The sequence below is a fragment of the Labeo rohita genome, chromosome 14 (genome assembly GCF_022985175.1).
Source record: "Labeo rohita strain BAU-BD-2019 chromosome 14, IGBB_LRoh.1.0, whole genome shotgun sequence".
Taxonomy (NCBI): Eukaryota; Metazoa; Chordata; class Actinopteri; order Cypriniformes; family Cyprinidae; genus Labeo; species Labeo rohita.
In genome coordinates, this window is record NC_066882.1 from 4,027,138 (window position 1) to 4,047,211 (window position 20,074).

The 20,074-nt window shown below is 33.0% G+C and overlaps 2 protein-coding genes across 3 annotated transcripts in view; both read left to right on the forward strand.

Moving 5' to 3' along the window:
- The window catches only part of shtn3 (shootin 3), a 28,084-nt gene extending 19,924 nt beyond the window's left edge, over positions 1-8,160 (forward strand). For both annotated transcript variants that reach the window (XM_051127798.1, XM_051127799.1), the window contains exons 15-18: positions 1,457-1,546; positions 1,811-1,931; positions 2,162-2,438; positions 4,990-8,160. In XM_051127798.1, the coding sequence (XP_050983755.1) occupies positions 1,457-1,546; positions 1,811-1,931; positions 2,162-2,438; positions 4,990-5,134 (633 nt within the window). In that variant the 3' untranslated portion in view covers positions 5,135-8,160. The remainder of the gene's footprint in view (positions 1-1,456; positions 1,547-1,810; positions 1,932-2,161; positions 2,439-4,989) is intronic.
- A 3,814-nt stretch (positions 8,161-11,974) lies between these two features.
- thoc3 (THO complex 3) lies at positions 11,975-15,331 on the forward strand. The gene is given in 7 exon segments (XM_051127800.1): positions 11,975-12,009; positions 12,012-12,196; positions 12,512-12,668; positions 12,751-12,955; positions 13,047-13,208; positions 14,373-14,473; positions 14,557-15,331. Coding segments are annotated over 7 exon segments (1,002 nt in total). The 5' UTR covers positions 11,975-11,981; the 3' UTR covers positions 14,721-15,331.
- The last annotated feature ends 4,743 nt before the right edge of the window (positions 15,332-20,074 follow it).

The window sequence follows — 20,074 nt, forward strand, 5'->3', positions numbered from 1 at the left end:
ATGTTTAATGTTAGTAATATTTTGATGATCATGTTTTGGTATCGCCAATGTTATTTAGTATTAATTGTATAATTTTATAGTATTTAATAATTAGGGATGCACAATATAATCAGACTGATATCGGAATTACCTGATAATGGCTTTAAATGTTAATATCGGCATCGGCCCGATATGAAAAATTATGTCGATATGTCTTGCCGATAAAGGAATACGTTAACTCACGTGCTCAGGGTGTGCTAGCGAATAGATACATCAGCAGTGTGGCTCATACTTAAAGCAGTTTTGCCTGTTTTGGATCACTGCATCGCTGCTGATGTCATAAAATCATGAGTATGTTTTGATTTAGAGATCAGAAGCTGTATCTCATATGAATAAAAAATAAATAAATAAATCACAAACATGACACTTGTAAATTAAATAATTTTATATATACTGATTTATTGATTAATGTTTAATATGTTACATTTTTAAACAAATTATGAGCTGTAAAAGATTTTTGCTTTAGACCATCTACAAATATTAAATCCTGAAATAAAACGTTAAGGTTACCACTGCATCTTTCTGGGGAAGAAAATCCAGCGGTTGATATTGTATTTTGTATAGTTATTTTCAAAGCTTCAATGTACTGTCATTATAAAAGAACTTCATTATTGTTATCTAATTCTAACAAAAAAGTTCTTGTTAAGAACTACCCAAAATTCAAAATATTTTGCTTATAATTTTTAAACAGGAGAGACTTGGTTCCAAACAAAAAGAAATATATCGGTATGAAAAATATCGGCATACCGGATATCGGCAAAATTCAATATCGTGCATCCCTATTGATAATGTTTTGAATTACTTTTTAATATTTTAATTTTAGTTTCTTATATGCTTCTTTTAATATTTCTATTTAGCTTTTAATTTATTTTTATTTATAATTTTAGTAATTTTACAACAGCTTGAATACAACATATTTCAGTTACTTGACAAGGCAACATTTCTCATTTTTGTTGTAATTTTTTTTTTTTTTTTTTTTTTTTTTTTTTTTTATTATTTCAGCTTTATTTCAATTACCGAATCATTTTCATTATAATGTGATGATTTGCTGCTGAAGAAACATTTATTATTATTATCAGTGTTGATTGAATAGAAATTTGATGAATAGAGAGCTCAAAAGAACAGCTTTAATTTGAAATATAAATCTTTTGTAAATTATCAACTTCAGAAACAGAATTTGAATGTAAAATAAATTCTCATTCAGTTCTATTTATTTCCGTTACTTGACAAGGCAACTTTTCTTCTTAAGTTTTTTAAGTTTTTGATTCGAAATGTATGTATTATTTTATCTTAAATTTAAACTACCAAAATATTTTTTATAGTTTTAGTTAACAATAACAGCGCTGATATATCATGGTATTTGTGAAATATTTTTTTTGATCATATAATGTAAATTTGTATTGTTCTTGATCCACAGCAGCCGAGCCCAGTGGCAGCAGCAGCAGCGGCAGCAGCGGTGGAGGAAAAGCACCAGGAAAGTGCAATGGAAGAGCTGAAAGGCATTCTGGTAGGTTTTCTGATTAACAGCTGCATGCCATTAAATCACCTGATTTTGATTATGAGTCCAGCTATTGATTCACAGATTACAGAAATATATCCATCTTCTGTTTGTTTACAAAAAATAGTTCAGTGATGATGATAATCTGTCCAGTAATGGTTGTACAAATAAATGTGTAGTATACCAAAGTACCCTTTGCTCAGAAAATGCCAAATTGACCTTAGAACTTAGCAACTTAATTCATGAAAATCTGTTTTCTCCCTGAATCTATAGGAGACGGTAAAGAAGAGTCCCAGTCGTGGTTTCCAGGAAGTAGTTCATGCTAAAAAGGACAGTGAACTGGAAGTAATTCTGAGGAGAAGACGCAAACAGGCCTGTGATCCGGACAAAGAAGGCAAGAAGATAAACTCTATACTTCAAGCACATACAATATAGTTAAATGCATATATTTATTATGTATTTACTATTGAAAGGAATTTCTATTATATTATGTTCTACTATATTTCTATTGCTAGTCCGAGATTTGAGCATTGGACAAAATTGCATTAAATATTATTGAAAATACCCTAAGCATCCTGCGTAACTGGAGCAATTAATGAGAATCTTTAATCTGTTGCTCTGCAGATGATGGGCAGCTCAGTAAAGTTTCCTCATCAAACAGCCTGAACGGCCGACACAGTTCTGACTCTGGCAAAGACACAGAAGGGCCGGGCACCAGCTCTCTGTCGGGCAGTGAGCGCGGATCAAGAACCAGCTCAGACTCGGGCCGAGAGCCAGCCGTGGCTCGACAGAGCTCAGACTCTGGCATGGAGTCCAAAGGAGCGGCTCAGACAGACAGCGTCTGCAGATCTCTCTCTGAGAAAGAGCCGGCTGAGCCAGTGACCAACGGGTGCTGTTCAGGGTAAGGTTACACTACACTACTTGTTTGTTCAGCAGTGAACCACAGTAAATCCGTTAAAGGAATAGTTCACCCAAAAAATGAAAACTTACTGAACATGTACTCACTCTCACCCCATCCAAGATATAAATGAGTTTGTTTCTTCATCAGAACAGATTTGGAGAAATTCAGCATTACATCACTTGCTCACCAATGGATCCTCTGCAGTGAATGGGTGCCGTCAGAATAAGAGCCTTAACAACTAATAAAAACATCACAATAATCAACAAATAATCCACATCTTGTGAAGTGAAGAGTTGGATGTTTGTAAGAAACAAATCCATCATTTTAACTTTAAACCATCACTTCTGGACAAAATATCAGTCCATCAACATATTTGTTTAGAACATATGTTTTTGCTTGTAAACAGAGTTTGATCTGTGCATATTTCCCCCCGATTCAGACGACACAACTTTTTCACTGGAGAAACCAATATTATGGATTATAGACTTGTATTTTAGCCAGAAGCAATGGTTTAAAGTTAAAACATCTTAGTAGTGGATTTGTTTCTTACAAACAGGCTGCTTTTCACTTCTCAAAACATTAACTGATGGACTGTTGTGGTGTGGATTACTGTTGTGATGTTTTTATCAGCTGTTTGGACTCTCATTCTGACGGCAATCAGTTAACTGCAGTGTTAATTTCGTTGACAAATAATTTGTCATAATTTTTTTTTCACCCAAGAAAATGACATTAAAGAAACAAAAACTCATTTTGAATGACAAAAACTATGACAGAAATCTACTGACATTTTCATTGACAAATAAAAACAAGATGAAAATGTTAGGGAGGGACGATCTGGGAAGAGATTTATTCAGAATGAATCTGCTGCGTGATTAGGAGGTTAGAAGCACACATTTGAACTGTATCATAGCCTATTGATCTATCCAGCAAGATATAAACTGGCAAACATTTGCATGCACGTCTCATAAAACTCAATTCAGTCCATTTTTTTGAGTGCACAAACCGAAGCAGCGCCTCTCACACAGCATACTAGTACTCTTTCGCGTCGCATGAACAGAGAGATACACACAAAATGATGGCGAATTGTCAGTTTTGATGAGTATTCACATAAATACACCCAGTTACGTCTTATGTAAACATAAACAGTTGGGAGATTATCAGACATGCATCAGTGCATTCGATTTTAAAGGGACAGCAGCCTAATATAGTTGCTATTGTCTGTGGCATTGATGTTAATCAAGCAACAAAAGAAAGACTGAAAATCACTCTCTGCCCTCGACTAAATCCCTTTAGTAGCCCTAATAAATCTAAATGTATTTCTATAAATAATTATGTCTGCTTGAAAGAATGTAGATTATGGTAAACAAGTGTTCATAAAGAATGCATAATTAGGCTATATAACCATTGGTCACAGCAGTTAAATCTGTGTCTATCATGATAAAACCCTAATATCAAACCTATACAATGAGTTTGATAATTTTAGAGAAATGCTAAATAAATGTATTACATTGTAACTAAACCTATTAGATTTTAGCCAGCTAAATTTACTGTAGATTTACTTGACTAAAGTATGTTTAGTTGAGTAAAACTAGACTAGAAAGAATAAAACAATTCAGATAAACTAAGTGGCATTTTAATCAAAATTTGCTGTCAAAATGAACACTGATTCACTGCAAAGTGATAAAATGCTAAATTTCTCCAAATCTTTCTCTTTAAATGCGGCTTCAAACAATCCCAAATGCGGTTGTAAACGATCCCAGCCGAGAAAGAAGGGTCTTATCTAGCGTAACGATCGGTTATTTTCATAAAAATAATAAAATTTATATACTTTTTAATGTCAAACGCTCGTCTTGTCGTAATCTGCCTGAACTGTTTTTTCCGGTTCATGACAGTTAGGGTATGTCAAAAAACTCCCAGCTCATGTTCTCCCTCAACTTCAAAATCGTCCTATTTCGCTGTTTTACCATTTTCACTTTGCAAAGACTGGGTCGGTACTTCTGCAACAATGTAGGATGATTTTGAAATGATTTTTGAAGTTGAGGGAGGAAATACGATTGCTGTTTTCCGACATACCTTAACTGTCTTGAGTCAGAATACACAGAGTTCAGGGAGAGCAAGACAAGACAAGCGTTTAAGATTAAAAAGTATTTAAATTGTATATATATATATTTTTTTTTTATGAAAATAACCGTTTCGCTAGATAAGACCCTTCTTCCTCTGCTGGGATTGTTTACAACTGCATTTGGGATCATTTGAAGCCGCATTTAAACTGCATTTTGGAAGTTCAAAATTGGGGCACCATATCAGTCCATTATATGGAGAAAAATCCTGAAATGTTTTCCTCAAAAAACAGAATTTCTTTATGACTGAAGAAAGAAAGACACAAACATCTTGGATGACAAGGGGATGAGTACATTATATGTAAATCTTTGTTTTGGTAGTGGACGTCTTCTTTAAGATTGTTACTTATTTTGCCAAAAGTTAACCTCATATTTAATATTACGATCTGGATTAAATTGTTATCCGTTTTTGCTTAAACTTTTCTTATCAGTGAAATGAAGGATGGCAATCCAGAGAAGTGGGCAGGGCCCAACGGGATCGGCCATACGGATGCAAGCGATGACCTGCAAACTACCATCAGCTCCTCTGCACAAAGCCCCAATGCAGCAAACGGTAGCACAGATGCCGAGTGTTAACGGCAAGCGGCGCTGCAAGGACAGCTGCATTATTTGCACAAAACCATGCTTTCTAAATTTGTTTATTCCAAATTCAAAACCAACCGTTCATATTTAAAATAAATATAGAAAGATCATTTCATCATTTGCAGCTTGAAAAAAAGAAAAACTTTTACCGGACAACACGTTTTTCCTTTCAGTGTAAATGTACTGTACCAATAAACACAGGGTGTTTAGACATTAGAGACATCAAACGCTTCAGATTCATTCTGCACAGTAGTTGATATTAGATTCATCTTGGATTCATAGATTCAACATCTGAGTCAATTTTCCCTAAGAATGCAAGCAAGGAAACTTTAATGATGAAGAGTGTGATTTCTGTGCCACTAGCAGCAGAATTTAAGCAAACTGTCTCAGCGTTTTTTCTCCACACAATGAAAGTCAATGGGGTCCAAAACATCACTAGACTTTTTTGTTTCACAGAACAAATCCCTCAAACTATCCCTTATAGGTAAATGCATTTTGCATGCTAACCAGTCAAACCTTGATGCCTTGGGCCCAAGTTTAGGTCAGGACTACTTGACAAATGCTGTTGGTGGCACAGAATATACTTCAGATTCAATGCAAAGCAGTAAAACAATCCTGACACAATCACTGCACTGCACATCATGGCACCTTTGCTGTTACAAAAAGGTCCTAAGTGTGGACTAGACTATCCAAATTAATCAAGAGATGCAATTATAAGCCATTCAAGCGATTCTTTCCTTAAAGAGGAACTGTTGTGGTCTGTTCTGTCTACCTCTTAAGACACACTCACCTCTTTGGGATCCAAATCGTACATCTTAGATCTTATGAAAATGAATACCATCAAACCATGGAGGGCTACGCACTCATGTCTTCCACCCATTTTCAAAACTTTGCACTGCATGAATGCACTGTAGAAAAGTTTGGCTTTGATCAACAGTTGCGTCTTGATTAGATCCGCTCACTAATGCTGAGCTGTTCCAATGCAATATCATCTGCGAATTGTAATATTGTGCAGGATCAGGCTGCCTTTAATAACTGCGAATATTTGCCTTGTGACTCCTCTTGACTCGAAGTGGATCATGTTAATGGTACGAATATTAATGGGACTGTACACTTAAAATTTTTTCACAAGTTTTAATTAAAAACTTAAGTTCAGCAGCTGCCTTAAAATTTTAAGTTAAATCAACTTTAAACTACAAGTAATTTCAACTCACTACAATAAAATGAAATTACTTTTGTACTTTTAAAGGAGAAGTCCCCTTCCAGAACAAAAATTGACAGATAATGTGCTCACCCCTTGTCATCCAAGATGTTCATGTCTTTCTTTCTTCAGCCATAAAGAAATTGTTTTTTGAGGCAAACATTTCAGGATTTTTCTCCATATAATGGACTGATATGGTGCCCTGATTTTGAACTTCCAAAATGCATTTTAAATGCGGCCTCAAACGATCACAAATGCGGTCGTAAACGATCCCAGCCGAAGAAGAAGGGTCTTATCTAGTGAAACAATCAGTTATTTTCATAAAAATATACAATTTATATACTTTTTAATGTCAAACGCTCGTCTTGTTTCGCTCTCCCTGGACTGTTTTTGTTCCGGTTCATGACAGTTAGGGTATGTCGAAAAACTCATGAACATCTCATGTTCTCCTTCAACTTCGAAATCGTCCTGTATCTCTGTTTTACCTTTTTTGTTAAGGGTATTTGATCTTCTTTGCACGTTCACTTTGCAAAGACTGGGTTGGTACTTCTGCAGTGATGTAGGATGAGTTTGAAATAATTTTTAAAGTTGAGGGAGAAAATATGATTGGAGTTTTTCGACATACCCTAACTGTCTTGAGTCAGAAAACACAGAGTTCAGGGAGAGCAAGACAAGAGGAGTGTTTGACATTAAAAAGTATTTAAATTGTATCTTTTTAATGAAAATAACCAATCGTTTCGGTAGATAAGACCCTTCTTTCTTGGTTGGAATTGTGTACAACCGCATTTGGGATCGTTTGAAGCTGCATTTAAACTCCATTTTGAAAGTTCAAAATCCCTTAAAAAACATAATTTCTTTAAAGCTGAAGAAAGAAAGACATGAACATCTTGGATGACAAGGGGTTGAGTAGATTATCTGTCAATTTTTGTTCTGGAAGTGGACTTTTCCTTAAGTTGATTTAACTTTAAAATTTTAAGGTAGCCGCTGAACTTAAGTTTTTAAGTTGAAACTGGTGAAAACTTTTTACAGTGTAGGGTTCTGGCCATCTCAGTTGTCCTGGTCTTATTGCCCAGTTAACAGAGAATGTTCTTAGAACGTTGGTTAATGTTCTGTCAAAGTTATGAACAGATGTTCTTTCAGTAACATTAATAGAATGTTCAATGTTATCTTGTCTTTAATAAAGTTCTGAAAATGTTAGAACAAAAAACGTTATGTACACATCATTCATGAAATGTTTTTTTAGTTTTAGTTGGATTTTCACCTGTGTTTTGCTACTTACTTGTTTCAAAGAACATTTAAAGTTAAGAGAACATTCAAAAATAACATTTTCACAACTCAATGTGAATGCTAGCAAAACGTTCTTAGAATATATTTATGTTAACTGGGCGGCAACTGCAATAATATTTGACACGGCCGATAAATTATGGTTGCAATTATGTATCACTTGTCAGAAAATCTGAATTGTTTTATTATATATTCTTGTTTTCACTCTGTCGTCACAAGTGATTCTAATAACCCACGTTGACGTGACTCATTTACACTCTTTTTTAATGTAGGAGACTTGTTTAAATTGCTCCTTGATTTCTCACCACTTCTGGAATGTGTTTTGGCCTTACTGTATGCACCACTTCTTCCTTTTCAGCCTTATTGGAGTGTAGGCTTGATTTTGTATAAGAACTCTGAGAGGTGATTGATCTGACTTGTGATCTTGAAATGAGTGTGTTTTGAAGCTTATACTGAGTGTACCTGTTTTTATTTAAATCGGAATCTCCCTCTTCAACATACCTTTTAAACAACTGAATAAACTTATGAAGAAATACAGACTGTTTTCTGTACCTTTTTTCTGTTTTTCATGCATGTGAGTGTTACATCTCATTAACTTGAAAAGCTCTTTTTTAATAAGAACACAAAAAATCCCTTGGTTAGTAGTCGGTTTCTCTAAGTATTCAGTCTCTGTTGTGTAAGCAGGGACTTTGAGTTCAGTTTAACATTGTGCAGTTAAACAAAAGAAGGTGCAAAACATTACAAAGAGTGCATTGAAATATACATGAGGGCATTAGCAGGTAATGCAACTGGATCTGCAGTGAGAAACACAACCTGGATGTGCAGAGGGGGATGGCAGGAGTTGACAGAGAAGAGAAGGAGATACAATCGGGTTGAATTATAAAGTACAGCATAATCATACACATATAATACTGGCTTTAACTTTTAATAGAGATGGTATAGTAAATGTGACCAGATTTCTGAAATGGAAAATGGAGGCTATTCCTAGTTCAGTGGTCAAAAATATCAATGAAATCTTACTTTTTGTTATATATGACATATATGATTACAAAATGGGGACAGTACATTTTTGAATGTTTTGTGTGTATTGCAACTGTTAGAATTAATAACTTGTGATGTGTGTGGGTCAAACTGGCTCCAAAATTATTTTCACCAAAAATCACACTGAATACTGTAACCACTGCCAATAGCAAACAAAATGACTTATGACTTTTTATGGCCTAATTGTTACATTTGTCTCATAAGTTCCATATTTATCACTTAGTATGTCATAATACTGACGAAATCAATATTGCTTTATGTCATATTTTCACCCTTTTTCTTATAATTATTATGAAGTATCTCATAATTTTGGCAATTCATGTCAATTATGACCCAGTATGTTATAATTTAACATGGTTTGTCATAATTTCGACTTTTTATTTAAATATTAATGTAGTATCTCATATATTTGACAGTCAATATTATGAATTATGTTGTAATTTTTACATTGTCTCAAAATATTTACTTCTTACTGCATAATTTTGACTTTTCTCTCATAATTATGATATAGTATCTGACTATTTTGACAATTTGTCATATGAGTTTTTTATAATATATCTTAGAATTTTTATTTTTTATGTTGCAATTAGACTTTTTCTCTCATAATTATGATGTAGTATGTCATAATTGATGCCATTATGACTTTTTTGTCAAACTTTTGACTGGTGTTTATGTCATAATTTTAGTTAATGTACTTACAATATTACATATTATCTCAATGTTGACAATTTATGTCAAAATTATGATTATTTGTGTCATAATTTGGCTTTATATCTCAAACATTTTACTTTCTAAGTTGTAATTTCAACATTTTTCTTCATAATGATGATACAGTATCTCATTTTGACAATTTATGTCATAAGTCTGACTATTTTGGCTTTATATCTCAAAATATTTACTTTTTTGTTGTAAATTCGACTTGTTTCATAATTATAATATCTCATCATTTTGACAATTACGTCATAACCATGACTTTTTCTCTTATAATTATGATGTAGCATCTCATAATTTATTTCATGACTTTTTGTCAGAATTTTGACTGGTGTTTATGTCATAATTTTGGTTTATTTACAATATGACTTATCTCATTATTGGCTATTTATGTCAAAATGATGACTTTCTGCATCATAATTTGGCTTTGTATCTCAAACTGCGTTGTATGTTGTAATTTTTTTTTCTTCATAATTATGATAAAGTATGTCGTCATTTTGACAATTTATGTCATAATTCTGACTGGTGTTTATGTTATAATTTCAGTTTATTTACTCACTGTATGACATTATCTCAATGTTGACAGTTTATGTCACAATTATGACTTTTTGTGTCATAATTTGGCTTTATATCTCAAACTTTTTACTTTCTAAATTGTAATTTTTCTTCATAATTATGATACAGCATCTTATCATTTTGACAATTTGTGTCAGACTTCTGACTATTTTTTGGCATTATATCTCAAAATATTTACTTCATTTACTTTACTATTTACTAATTCAACTTTTTTCATAATTATAATATCTTATCATTTTGACATTTATGTCATAACTATGTCTTTTTACTCTCAAAATTATGATGTAGCATCTCATAATTTATGTCATTATGACTTTTTGTCAAAAATTTGACTGGTGTTTATGTCATATAGTTTTGGTTTATTTACAATATGACTTATCTCATTATTGACTATTTATGTCAAAATTATGACTTTCTGTATCATAATTTGGCTTTGTATCTCAAACTTCTTTCTATGTTGTAATTTAATTTTTTTTTTCATAATTATGATAAAGTATGTCGTCATTTTGACAATTTATGCCATAATTCTGACTGGTGTTTATGTCATAATTTCAGTTTATTTACTCACAATATGACATATTATCTCAATGTTGACAATTTATACCAAAATTATGACTTTTTGTGTCATAATTTGGCTTTATATGTCAAACTTTTTACTTTATAAGTTGCAATTTAAAATTTTCTCTTAATATTTATGATACAGTATCTCATCATTTTGACAATTTACGTCATAACTATGACTTTTTGTCTCATAATTATGATGTAGCATCTCATAATTTATGTCATGACTTAATGTCAAAATTTTGACTGGTGTTTATGTCATCATTTTGGATTATTTACAATATGACTTATCTCATTATTGACAATTTATGTCAAAATGATGACTTTCTGTATCATAATTTGGCTTTGTATCTCAAACTGCGTTGTATGTTGTAATTTAATTTTTTTCTTCATAATTATGATACAGCATCTTATCATTTTGACAATTTGTGTCAGAATTCTGACTATTTTTGGCATTATATCTCAAAATATTTACTTTGTTGTAAATTTGACTTTTTTTATAATTATAATGTCTCATCATTTTGACATTTATGTCATAACTATGTCTTTTTACTCTCAAAATTATGATGTAGCATCTCATAATTTATGTCATGACTTAATGTCAAAATTTTGACTGGTGTTTATGTCATAATTTTGGTTTATTTACAATATGACTTATCTCATTATTGACTATTTATGTCAAAATTATGACTATCTGTATCATAATTTGGCTTTGTATCTCAAACTGCGTTGTATGTTGTAATTTAATTTTTTTCTTCATAATTATGATAAAGTATGTCGTCATTTTGACAATTTCTGTCATAATTCAGACTGGTGTTTATGTCATAATTTCAGTTTATTTACTCACAATATGACATATTATCTCAATGTTGACAATATATGTCAAAATTATGACTTTTTGCGTCATAATTTGGCTTTATATCTCAAATTTTTACTTTCTAAGTTTTAATTTAAAAAAATTTCATATTTATGATACACTATCTTATCATTTTGACAATTTATGTCATAAGTCTGACTATTTTTGGCATTATATCTCAAAATATTTACTTTTTTTTTTGTAAATTCGACCTTTTCCATAATTATAATATGACTTTTTCTCTCATAATTATGATGTAATTATTGACAACTTATGTTAAAATGATAACTTTCTGTATCAGAATTAATTTTGCTTTATATCTCGAACTTCTTTCTATGTTGTAATTGAAATTTTTTTCTTCATAATTATGATATAGTATCTCGTCATTTTGACTATTTTCGGCTTTAAATCTCAGAATTTGTACTTTTTTGTTGTAATTTCGACTTTTTTCATAATTATGATACAGTATCTCATAATTTCGACAATTATGTCATAACTATGACTATTTATCTAATAATTATTGACTGCAATAAGTTCCATCTATTACTCAGGCTTCAGTATGTCATGTCACTCCCGTACACTAGGTGGCGGACAGTAACTTACGGGTAAGGATGCGGCTTAAATACGCGGCGAAGAAGAAGCAAGCATGGCGTCCTCATACTATCAGGAGATGCAGGAGATCTTCAGGAATAACAATAAAAGCAGAGAGTTCCCGGCTCACAGTGCTAAAGTGCATTCGGTGGCCTGGAGCTGCGATGGAAAACGACTGGCGTCCGGATCATTTGACAAAACCGCCAGCGTGTTTGTCCTGGAAAAAGACCGATTGGTGAGGTTTGGTTTATCATGTCCATCATCTGCAGTACACACTGAAATATACAAGTATTACATATATGGTGACTGTTGTTATTGTTTATGTATTAGAACAACATTTCAACAGTTATACTTAGTGCTTGTTTGTTGTTTTTAAAAATACAATGTTCTCCAAGAAGCCTTAAAAGGCGTTTTGTTGTTTCGTTTATATTTAAAGTAATACCATACGACCTGAAACTACAACAGTTTAGATAGCATGTTGGTTCTATGTGGTTATTTGTCTTTATTAGGCGTGATCTTGCTCATTTTTAACCTGTATTGCATGTATTAGGTGAAGGAGAACAACTATCGAGGGCATGGAGACAGTGTGGATCAGCTGTGCTGGCATCCCACAAACCCTGATCTGTTCGTCACCGCATCAGGAGACAAGACCATCCGCATCTGGGACGTACGGACCACCAAATGCATGGCCACAGTCAGCACCAAAGGTGAAGCTCTAAACCTCATCTGTCATATCTGTTGTTCTTATGATGGTTATTCATATGTTGAATTTCGTCTGACAACTTCTAGGTGAGAATATCAACATCTGTTGGAGTCCTGATGGTCAGACCATTGCTGTAGGCAACAAGGATGATGTTGTGACTTTCATCGATGCCAAGACGCACCGTCCACGTGCCGAGGAGCAGTTCAAGTTCGAGGTCAATGAGATCTCCTGGAATAACGACAACGACATGTTCTTCCTGACAAACGGAAACGGCTGTATTAATATATTAAGGTATGTTTGGCTGTAGTTGGAAGAGGCTGTAGGCGTGCAAAATGTTTAGGTGATTTCATTAAAACGCATTATGTTTATGTCTATGTTTCAGTTACCCTGATCTCAAGCTCATACAGTCAATCAATGCCCATCCGTCCAATTGCATCTGTATTAAATTCGATCCCACGGGCAAGTATTTTGCCACAGGAAGTGCAGATGCACTTGTCAGCCTGTGGGACGTGGAGGAGCTGGTGTGTGTGCGCTGCTTTTCCAGGTCAGTTTAACATAATATTGTCAATTTGACATTTTATCTCAGAATTATGACTTAGGATGTCATAATTTTGACCTGTTATCTAATAGCGTTTCATTTTATGTCATAAAGACTTTTTGAAATAAAGAATTTTATTTTGGCTTTTTTATTTTTTATTTATTTTTAGAATTTAGAAATAGTTAACATAAGTATGCCTTTTTTTAAATATAGTTTTATCTTTTTTAATTTAAACACATAAACACTTTTTTGTTTTTAATAGACTTTTGAAATGTAAAATTTTTTTTTTTTTTTTTTTTTTTTTTTTTTTTTTTAAGTTTTTGCTACTTATTTCTACTTTTTATGCCATCATTTTTCCAATAATTTTAACAGTGTGTTATAATTTTGACTTCTGAAAAAGTATGACTTTTTATTTAATAGTTTTAGTTATGTCATGAAAACAAACAAAAGATTTTAATTTTTTAGTTTTTATGTCATCATTTTTCTAATAATTTTAACACAGTATGTTTTAACTTTGACTTTTGAAAAAATTAAAATTGACATAAGTATGATGTTTTGAAATAGACTTTTAGAGTTGTTTTTATTTACTACTAATCATTTTTTACTTTTTACATCATAATTTTAATACTTTTAACAGTATGTTTTAATTTAGACTTTTGAAAAAAAATAAAAATTGACATAAATATAACTTTTTATTTAATAGTTTTTACTTTTTATGTCATAACTTTTGTAATTTAAAAAAAAAAAGAGATTTTGGATTTTTTTTTTTTTTTTTTTTTTTTTTTGTTATTCCATTCCATTCCATAATTTCTTTGCTAGGTCAGTTGATACATTGTTGTTATTGTTAGCTAAAATGATTAAAACTGAAACCAGTCTGAAAAAAGTTTAGATCAAAAATACAAGCTAATTAAAAATATTAATAATATATTTTACAATATTATGTATGATTATGTATACACTGTGAAACAGGAAAAAGTAATGCAATTAATCTAATCTGAAAGTGCATTCTATAAGAAGCGATTTTATTTTTATTAATTAATTTATTCAGTCATTCATTTGTGTTAGTCATTTCAGTTTCTCAAAGATCAGAGTTCTTTGATTGTGATTTGTTGGCGGACAAGCACTTTTGTCTCATTTTCATATTACATAATATTTTTAATCCCAAAACAGACTAGACTGGCCTGTGCGGACGCTCAGTTTCAGTCATGATGGGAAAATGCTGGCGTCGGCTTCTGAGGATCATTTCATCGACATTGCTGAAGTAGAGACGGGTAAGCAACAGATTTTGAAATGATCATGAAAGCTTGAATTGTGTTTTACTGTCCGACTGACGTTTGTTGTGTTATCGCCGTAGGTGAGAAGCTCTGGGAGATACAGTGCGAGTCTCCGACCTTCACTGTTGCGTGGCATCCGAAGAGACCGCTGCTGGCGTACGCCTGCGACGATAAAGAAGGCAAATACGACAGCAACCGAGAGGCAGGGACCGTCAAGCTCTTTGGACTTCCCAATGACTCCTGAGGACCAGAGTTGTGTTCATGTGTTCAAACTTATTCTGCCTCATTTGAGGCTTAATGGATAGTTCAATCAATGTACTTGCTTCGTATTAGATCTCTATTTACTGTGAAGTAAATGCTGTAAATTGTTCACCATATTTTGATGTTCAGCTCTTGCATTACTTGAGTTCCTGAATCACCAAGGTATCAGTTACAAGTATGAATAACTACCGCCTGCAGGTCATCTACAGAACATAAGAATTATGTTCATCTTTTTTCAAAAATTGTCTTGGCTACGTGGATAGGATGGTAGTCTAGTCTGACTGATATTATGATATCTGCGTAGAAGACTTGAAAATCGTTTCACTTCCCATTTTGTAAAAAATGTTTTGGGTTTTTTTTTCATTTATGGATCTTAATCTTTTGTTCAAATGCATGTCTTGTATTTCCCAGTTTTGGAAATGGCCAACAGAGGGCATCACAAGCTCAGAGGAAACAAGGCATGGCATTGCTGTGTCTAATATGGGAAATTTTGTATGTGTTTTTTTTTTTTGTTTTTTTTTTTTTAATAAAAATAAACTTTATGTACTGTATTTTTTTTAAATAAAAAGTGTTTCTTAAAGTATGATTGACCTAAAAGCCATATGACAAGTTGTTGTGCTTTTTATTTTAATGATTAACATAATAGTTTTTTTTGTTTTGTTTTTCCTTGGAAAATACAAAGCACCATATTTTGATGTGAGCAGTGTTATTTTAGTATTATTTATCAACTATTATAGTATTTATACATATTTTGAATTCGCTTTTATTTTTACATCTACATTTTCAATTTTAATTTAATTAATTTTAGTTTAAATTTTAGTAGTTTAGCTGTGCATTTCACATTTTTTCACTTTGCTTTTTATTTATTTAAATATAATTTTTAGTAATTTAATAGTTTATCTCTATTAGTTGCCAAGGCAACATTTCTAGTTAAGATTTTCATCTATTACTATAAATTTATTTTTATTTCAATTAACGAAAATGCTTTTAATAGTCTACTTAACCATAACACAATGTGAATGGAAAAAAATGAAAAAAAAATAGAAATAAACTTTATGTGCTGTATTTTTTAAATGAAAAGTGTTTCTTAAAGTATGGTTGACCTAAACGTCATATGACAAGTTGCTGTGCTTTTAACTTTAATGATTAACATCATTAATTGTTTTTTGTTTTTTCTTTGGAAAATACAACGCACCATATTTTCATGTGAGCAGTGTTATTTTAGTATTATTTATCAACTGTTATAGTATTTATACATATTTTGAATTAACTTTTTTTTTTTTACATTTTTAATTTTAATTTAAGTTAAAAATGTTAGTAATTTAGTTGCACATTAATCATTTTTATTAGTTGTTTATATATATTTTTACTTATCTTTTTATTTATTTAAATTTTAGTTTTTGTCATTTTAGTATTTTAGGTATTTTATCTCAGTAAGTTGCCAAGGCAATGTTTCTAATTTTAAGATTTTCCTCTATTTATTACCATAAATTTATTTTTATTTCAATTTACAAAAATGTTTTTTAAGTTTACTTAACAAAAAGTTTTTGTTTAGCTGGTTCAGATAATTGCAAATTATTATTATTTTTTTTTAATGTTAACCTGGACCTTTGCTAGATTATTTTTAATCTGTATTTAAAAATATTTTTAATAACCATATTTTTAATTAGGTAATGTGTAGTAAAATGAGAATACAGTCTATCTAAGCTGCATTTGTTCATTGTTTGGGATTTATTAGAAGAACATCCTAAACTTGGCAGAGGCTTATACATTTCTGGTTACAGATTTAGCAGAGTGCTTTATTATTGTCTGTGCCATACCATGATGGCAAGTTAAATATTTAATCTGTCTCTGATTTCATTGCATACACTAGTCAAGGAGTTGTTAGAAAATGGTTTGTCTCTCCAATCAGAACTTTTCGGTTCTTGGGCTTTTACTAAACGCTGACGTCGTGATTTCTCTGGGATTGGCGATGTGGTGAAGGGCCACTGAAGGTGGAGCAAACAGCGGTAGTCTGTAGACTTGGAGCATTCTCCAGTCAGCAGGGAATAGCTGGTAAGTGAGATTAGGTGCAGCCCCATCATTAATCTTTCTCCGTTGTGACAGACTTGCACAGCACGCGTGTCTTCCGTGCCCACTTCAGGAGCCTCTAGTCTGGCTGGTGGCAGCTGTCCTCACCCTTCTCTGCTGATTCACCCCAGCAGGCTCCAGGATGTCTCACTTTGCCACTTCCTACATATGACACGCTGCTGCGGGCGTCCTTCGATTGCTGCTTAATTACATTTAATTTAGCAGAGCCCATTTCCCCTGTGATGTCCAGTTTCCAGGCTTTGGCTCATCACCATTATTTTCATCCTCTTGTTTATGGTTGAGGATGTAAATACATTTATTATCGTTAATCCTGCAGCTGTTCATTATTTCTAAATACAAGTCTGAACTCACTAGGATTTGTTTCTGTTTTACAGTTCTAATGAAATACAACCTTTTCCATGAACAATTTTACAAACTAGTATTTGATATTATATAACACTTAGTTTCGGTCTTGGCTGAGGGACTTAATAACATCATTATCAGGGTGGGATTTACCTCTTTTTTTACCCCCAGGAATGCAGTTGGGCTAGTTCTGAGTAGCAGTCGGGTGGGTTTTGTGTTAAAACCTGGCAACCCTGATTCGTGTTTTTGTTATTGGGTGAAAAAAGGCGTGATTTCCGTCGATAGTAAAACGTAATTTCGTGTGGAAAACATGGGAATAGTTTGCCATTTTTATTCTATTGTTTGTTATATTTATTGGTCATTGTCTTCTGGTGGTTTTGATTCTCTTGCTGTTTTATTTTATTAAGTCTCCCACAGACTTTTGAGAATTGATTATTACGGCAGTATATATGAAGACTTCAGATGCAAAAAAAAGAGAAAAAAAAACAAAACAAAAAAACATTTAAATAAAAAAGGTTTTTCTATGGCATTGTGAAGCACCTTTATTTTAAATAATGTATATAGGTTTATTTAACATGAGTTTTGAAGGCTTCAGTTTAATTTTGACCTAAACAACAACTCATATTGTTTTTGAAATGTTGCTGGATGACAAAAAGCAGAACTAATGTAATATTGATTCGTATATCTTTATAAATGTAAGTGTGTGAAGCCCAAACCTTATTTCTATGTAATTAAAATAAATGTTTGTAACCATTTTCAATCACTGAAATACTCTATATGGGGTGTAAACAGGCCTACAGATTTCCTAGGATTATAAGACTTCTTAAAAAAATATCTTCTTTGTTCATTTGTACACTTTTTTTTTGCCCAAATTTATTGGTGTGCATTGCTAAATTATATATTTATTTGCGTTTATGAATCCCATTATAAATGTATAACTTGTTTATTGTGTTAACTTAAAGTGCCCCTATTATGCCATTTTAAAGGTTGCTAATATTGTTTTAATAGACTCCCAAAACAGGTTTACATGTATGCAAGGTCAAAAAACATTTTAGTTTTCTCCAAAAATAGATTTAAATTTACCCCATTTCTAAATGATTCATAAACGACTCGTGCGAAGCAGTTCGAAGAATCAGTCTCTCTAAACCCCCTCCTTTCCGTGAGCCCTCACTGCTGTGATTGGTCAGATGGCGCAGGCCTTTATGATTGGTTTACCGCGTACAGCGTGTCGGAGAACGAAACGCCCATTGCCATAACTGACTGACAGCCCTGGATACTTGTCAATACATAGAAAAGATGGCATCGATTTTACCATAACAATTCCAGCCAGAGTCTAATGATGAAACGGCTGAAGTGGCTGATCGACAAGTTAGCACAGGCTACCGTGGAAAGTGCTCACAATTTGCTTTTATAACCGAACCGGGCACACCTCCACGTTGTAAACGTCAACATTGTATAATGCATAAACGTCTTTTACACCGAACGCGGAAAGTGCTGCGCTGCCGCTGGGTTCAGTGCAGCCCTTCAGAGCAGCGGCAAAAGTTCATTTGAACAACTGATTTGAACTTTGTCCGCGGCGTGCGCGCTCCGCTGCGCGTCCGCTTTGGTCGAGACCAAAACAAGCCGTCCTCGTGTGGCGGAAGCAATTAAACCGAATGGGTTTCACAGCACAGCGCTTCAGCATTCGGTGTGAAAGCCGCTTCATGCGCCATCCTTTATCATCACTTAAACTAATGAGACAGACAGACAGTCAAGCTGCATCAATCACAAATTGTCAGACTACAGTGGACCCACAGCTGAACAACAGAACTACAGAAGCGTGATTTAGCCGGTTAGCATGACATGTGCAGGGTTGTTACACAACATAACATACACAACTATGTATTTTGAACGATCGCTAGAAAATACAATCTTTGTAGATTCATCATCTTTTGGAAGTGAATATAAAACAGCTTTACTCACAGCATAGGATACAGCGTCTTCCGTATATTGTACATGTGAGGTAAATCAATGGTAATTTATGGGCGGGCAAGTTGTTCGCGACGTAGAACGTGGGCGGACATTATGCAAATCTGTTACTTCCTGACGTGTGACCGTAACAGACAAAGATTTGAATTCCTGACGACTCGTTTAGGCAAATGTGAGTCGACTCTTTTTTTTTGATAGACAATAACTTTATGTATCGTGCACTGTCGGCTTCACAACTTTGCAGATAGTTTATGTTCACATACAGCTACATGACACACTGCATGAAAGATCATATTTGAAAACGCATAATAGGGGCACTTTAAGAATGAGTTGTTGAATCATTTACTCAAATGACTCATTCACAGTCAGCTTCATTTAGATGCAAATGCCATAATCAATTTAAAATGTTTTATATTCCAAGCACATTTTAAATGGTTCTGCATGACGCAATAAACCCAACATTAAGCCACGGAATTCTCCTTCATACGGGACACTCACATTCTTACTGTGTTTTCTCTCTTCTTAAGGTAAAGCCAGTAAACCTTCGCCAGCCGGGTAATACCTTCGGGGTTTTGCGAGATCAGAAACGTTTCTCAGGAGAAAGCTCAGAGTTTGCACTGCAATAAGGTTCTTTACCTGCTGACCGGAATGGGCTACATTGGCACTTGGCTTCACATGCAAGATGTTAATTATGTGTGGATTATTGCGATGTTTTTATCAGTTTGTTAGACTCTCATTCTCAAATTTTTTATTTTTAAGTGACCTGTATTAAACTTAACACTGGACTATGCATTTTAATAGTTATTCAGATTAGCTTCTCTGATCTATTTTGTTTATACGACTAAAGATGTGTGATTGATATGTTTTCATCATGGATGGTGGTTTATTTTACATCCAGTGCATCCAGTATTCTGACTAATTTTGTTAGAATGTTTT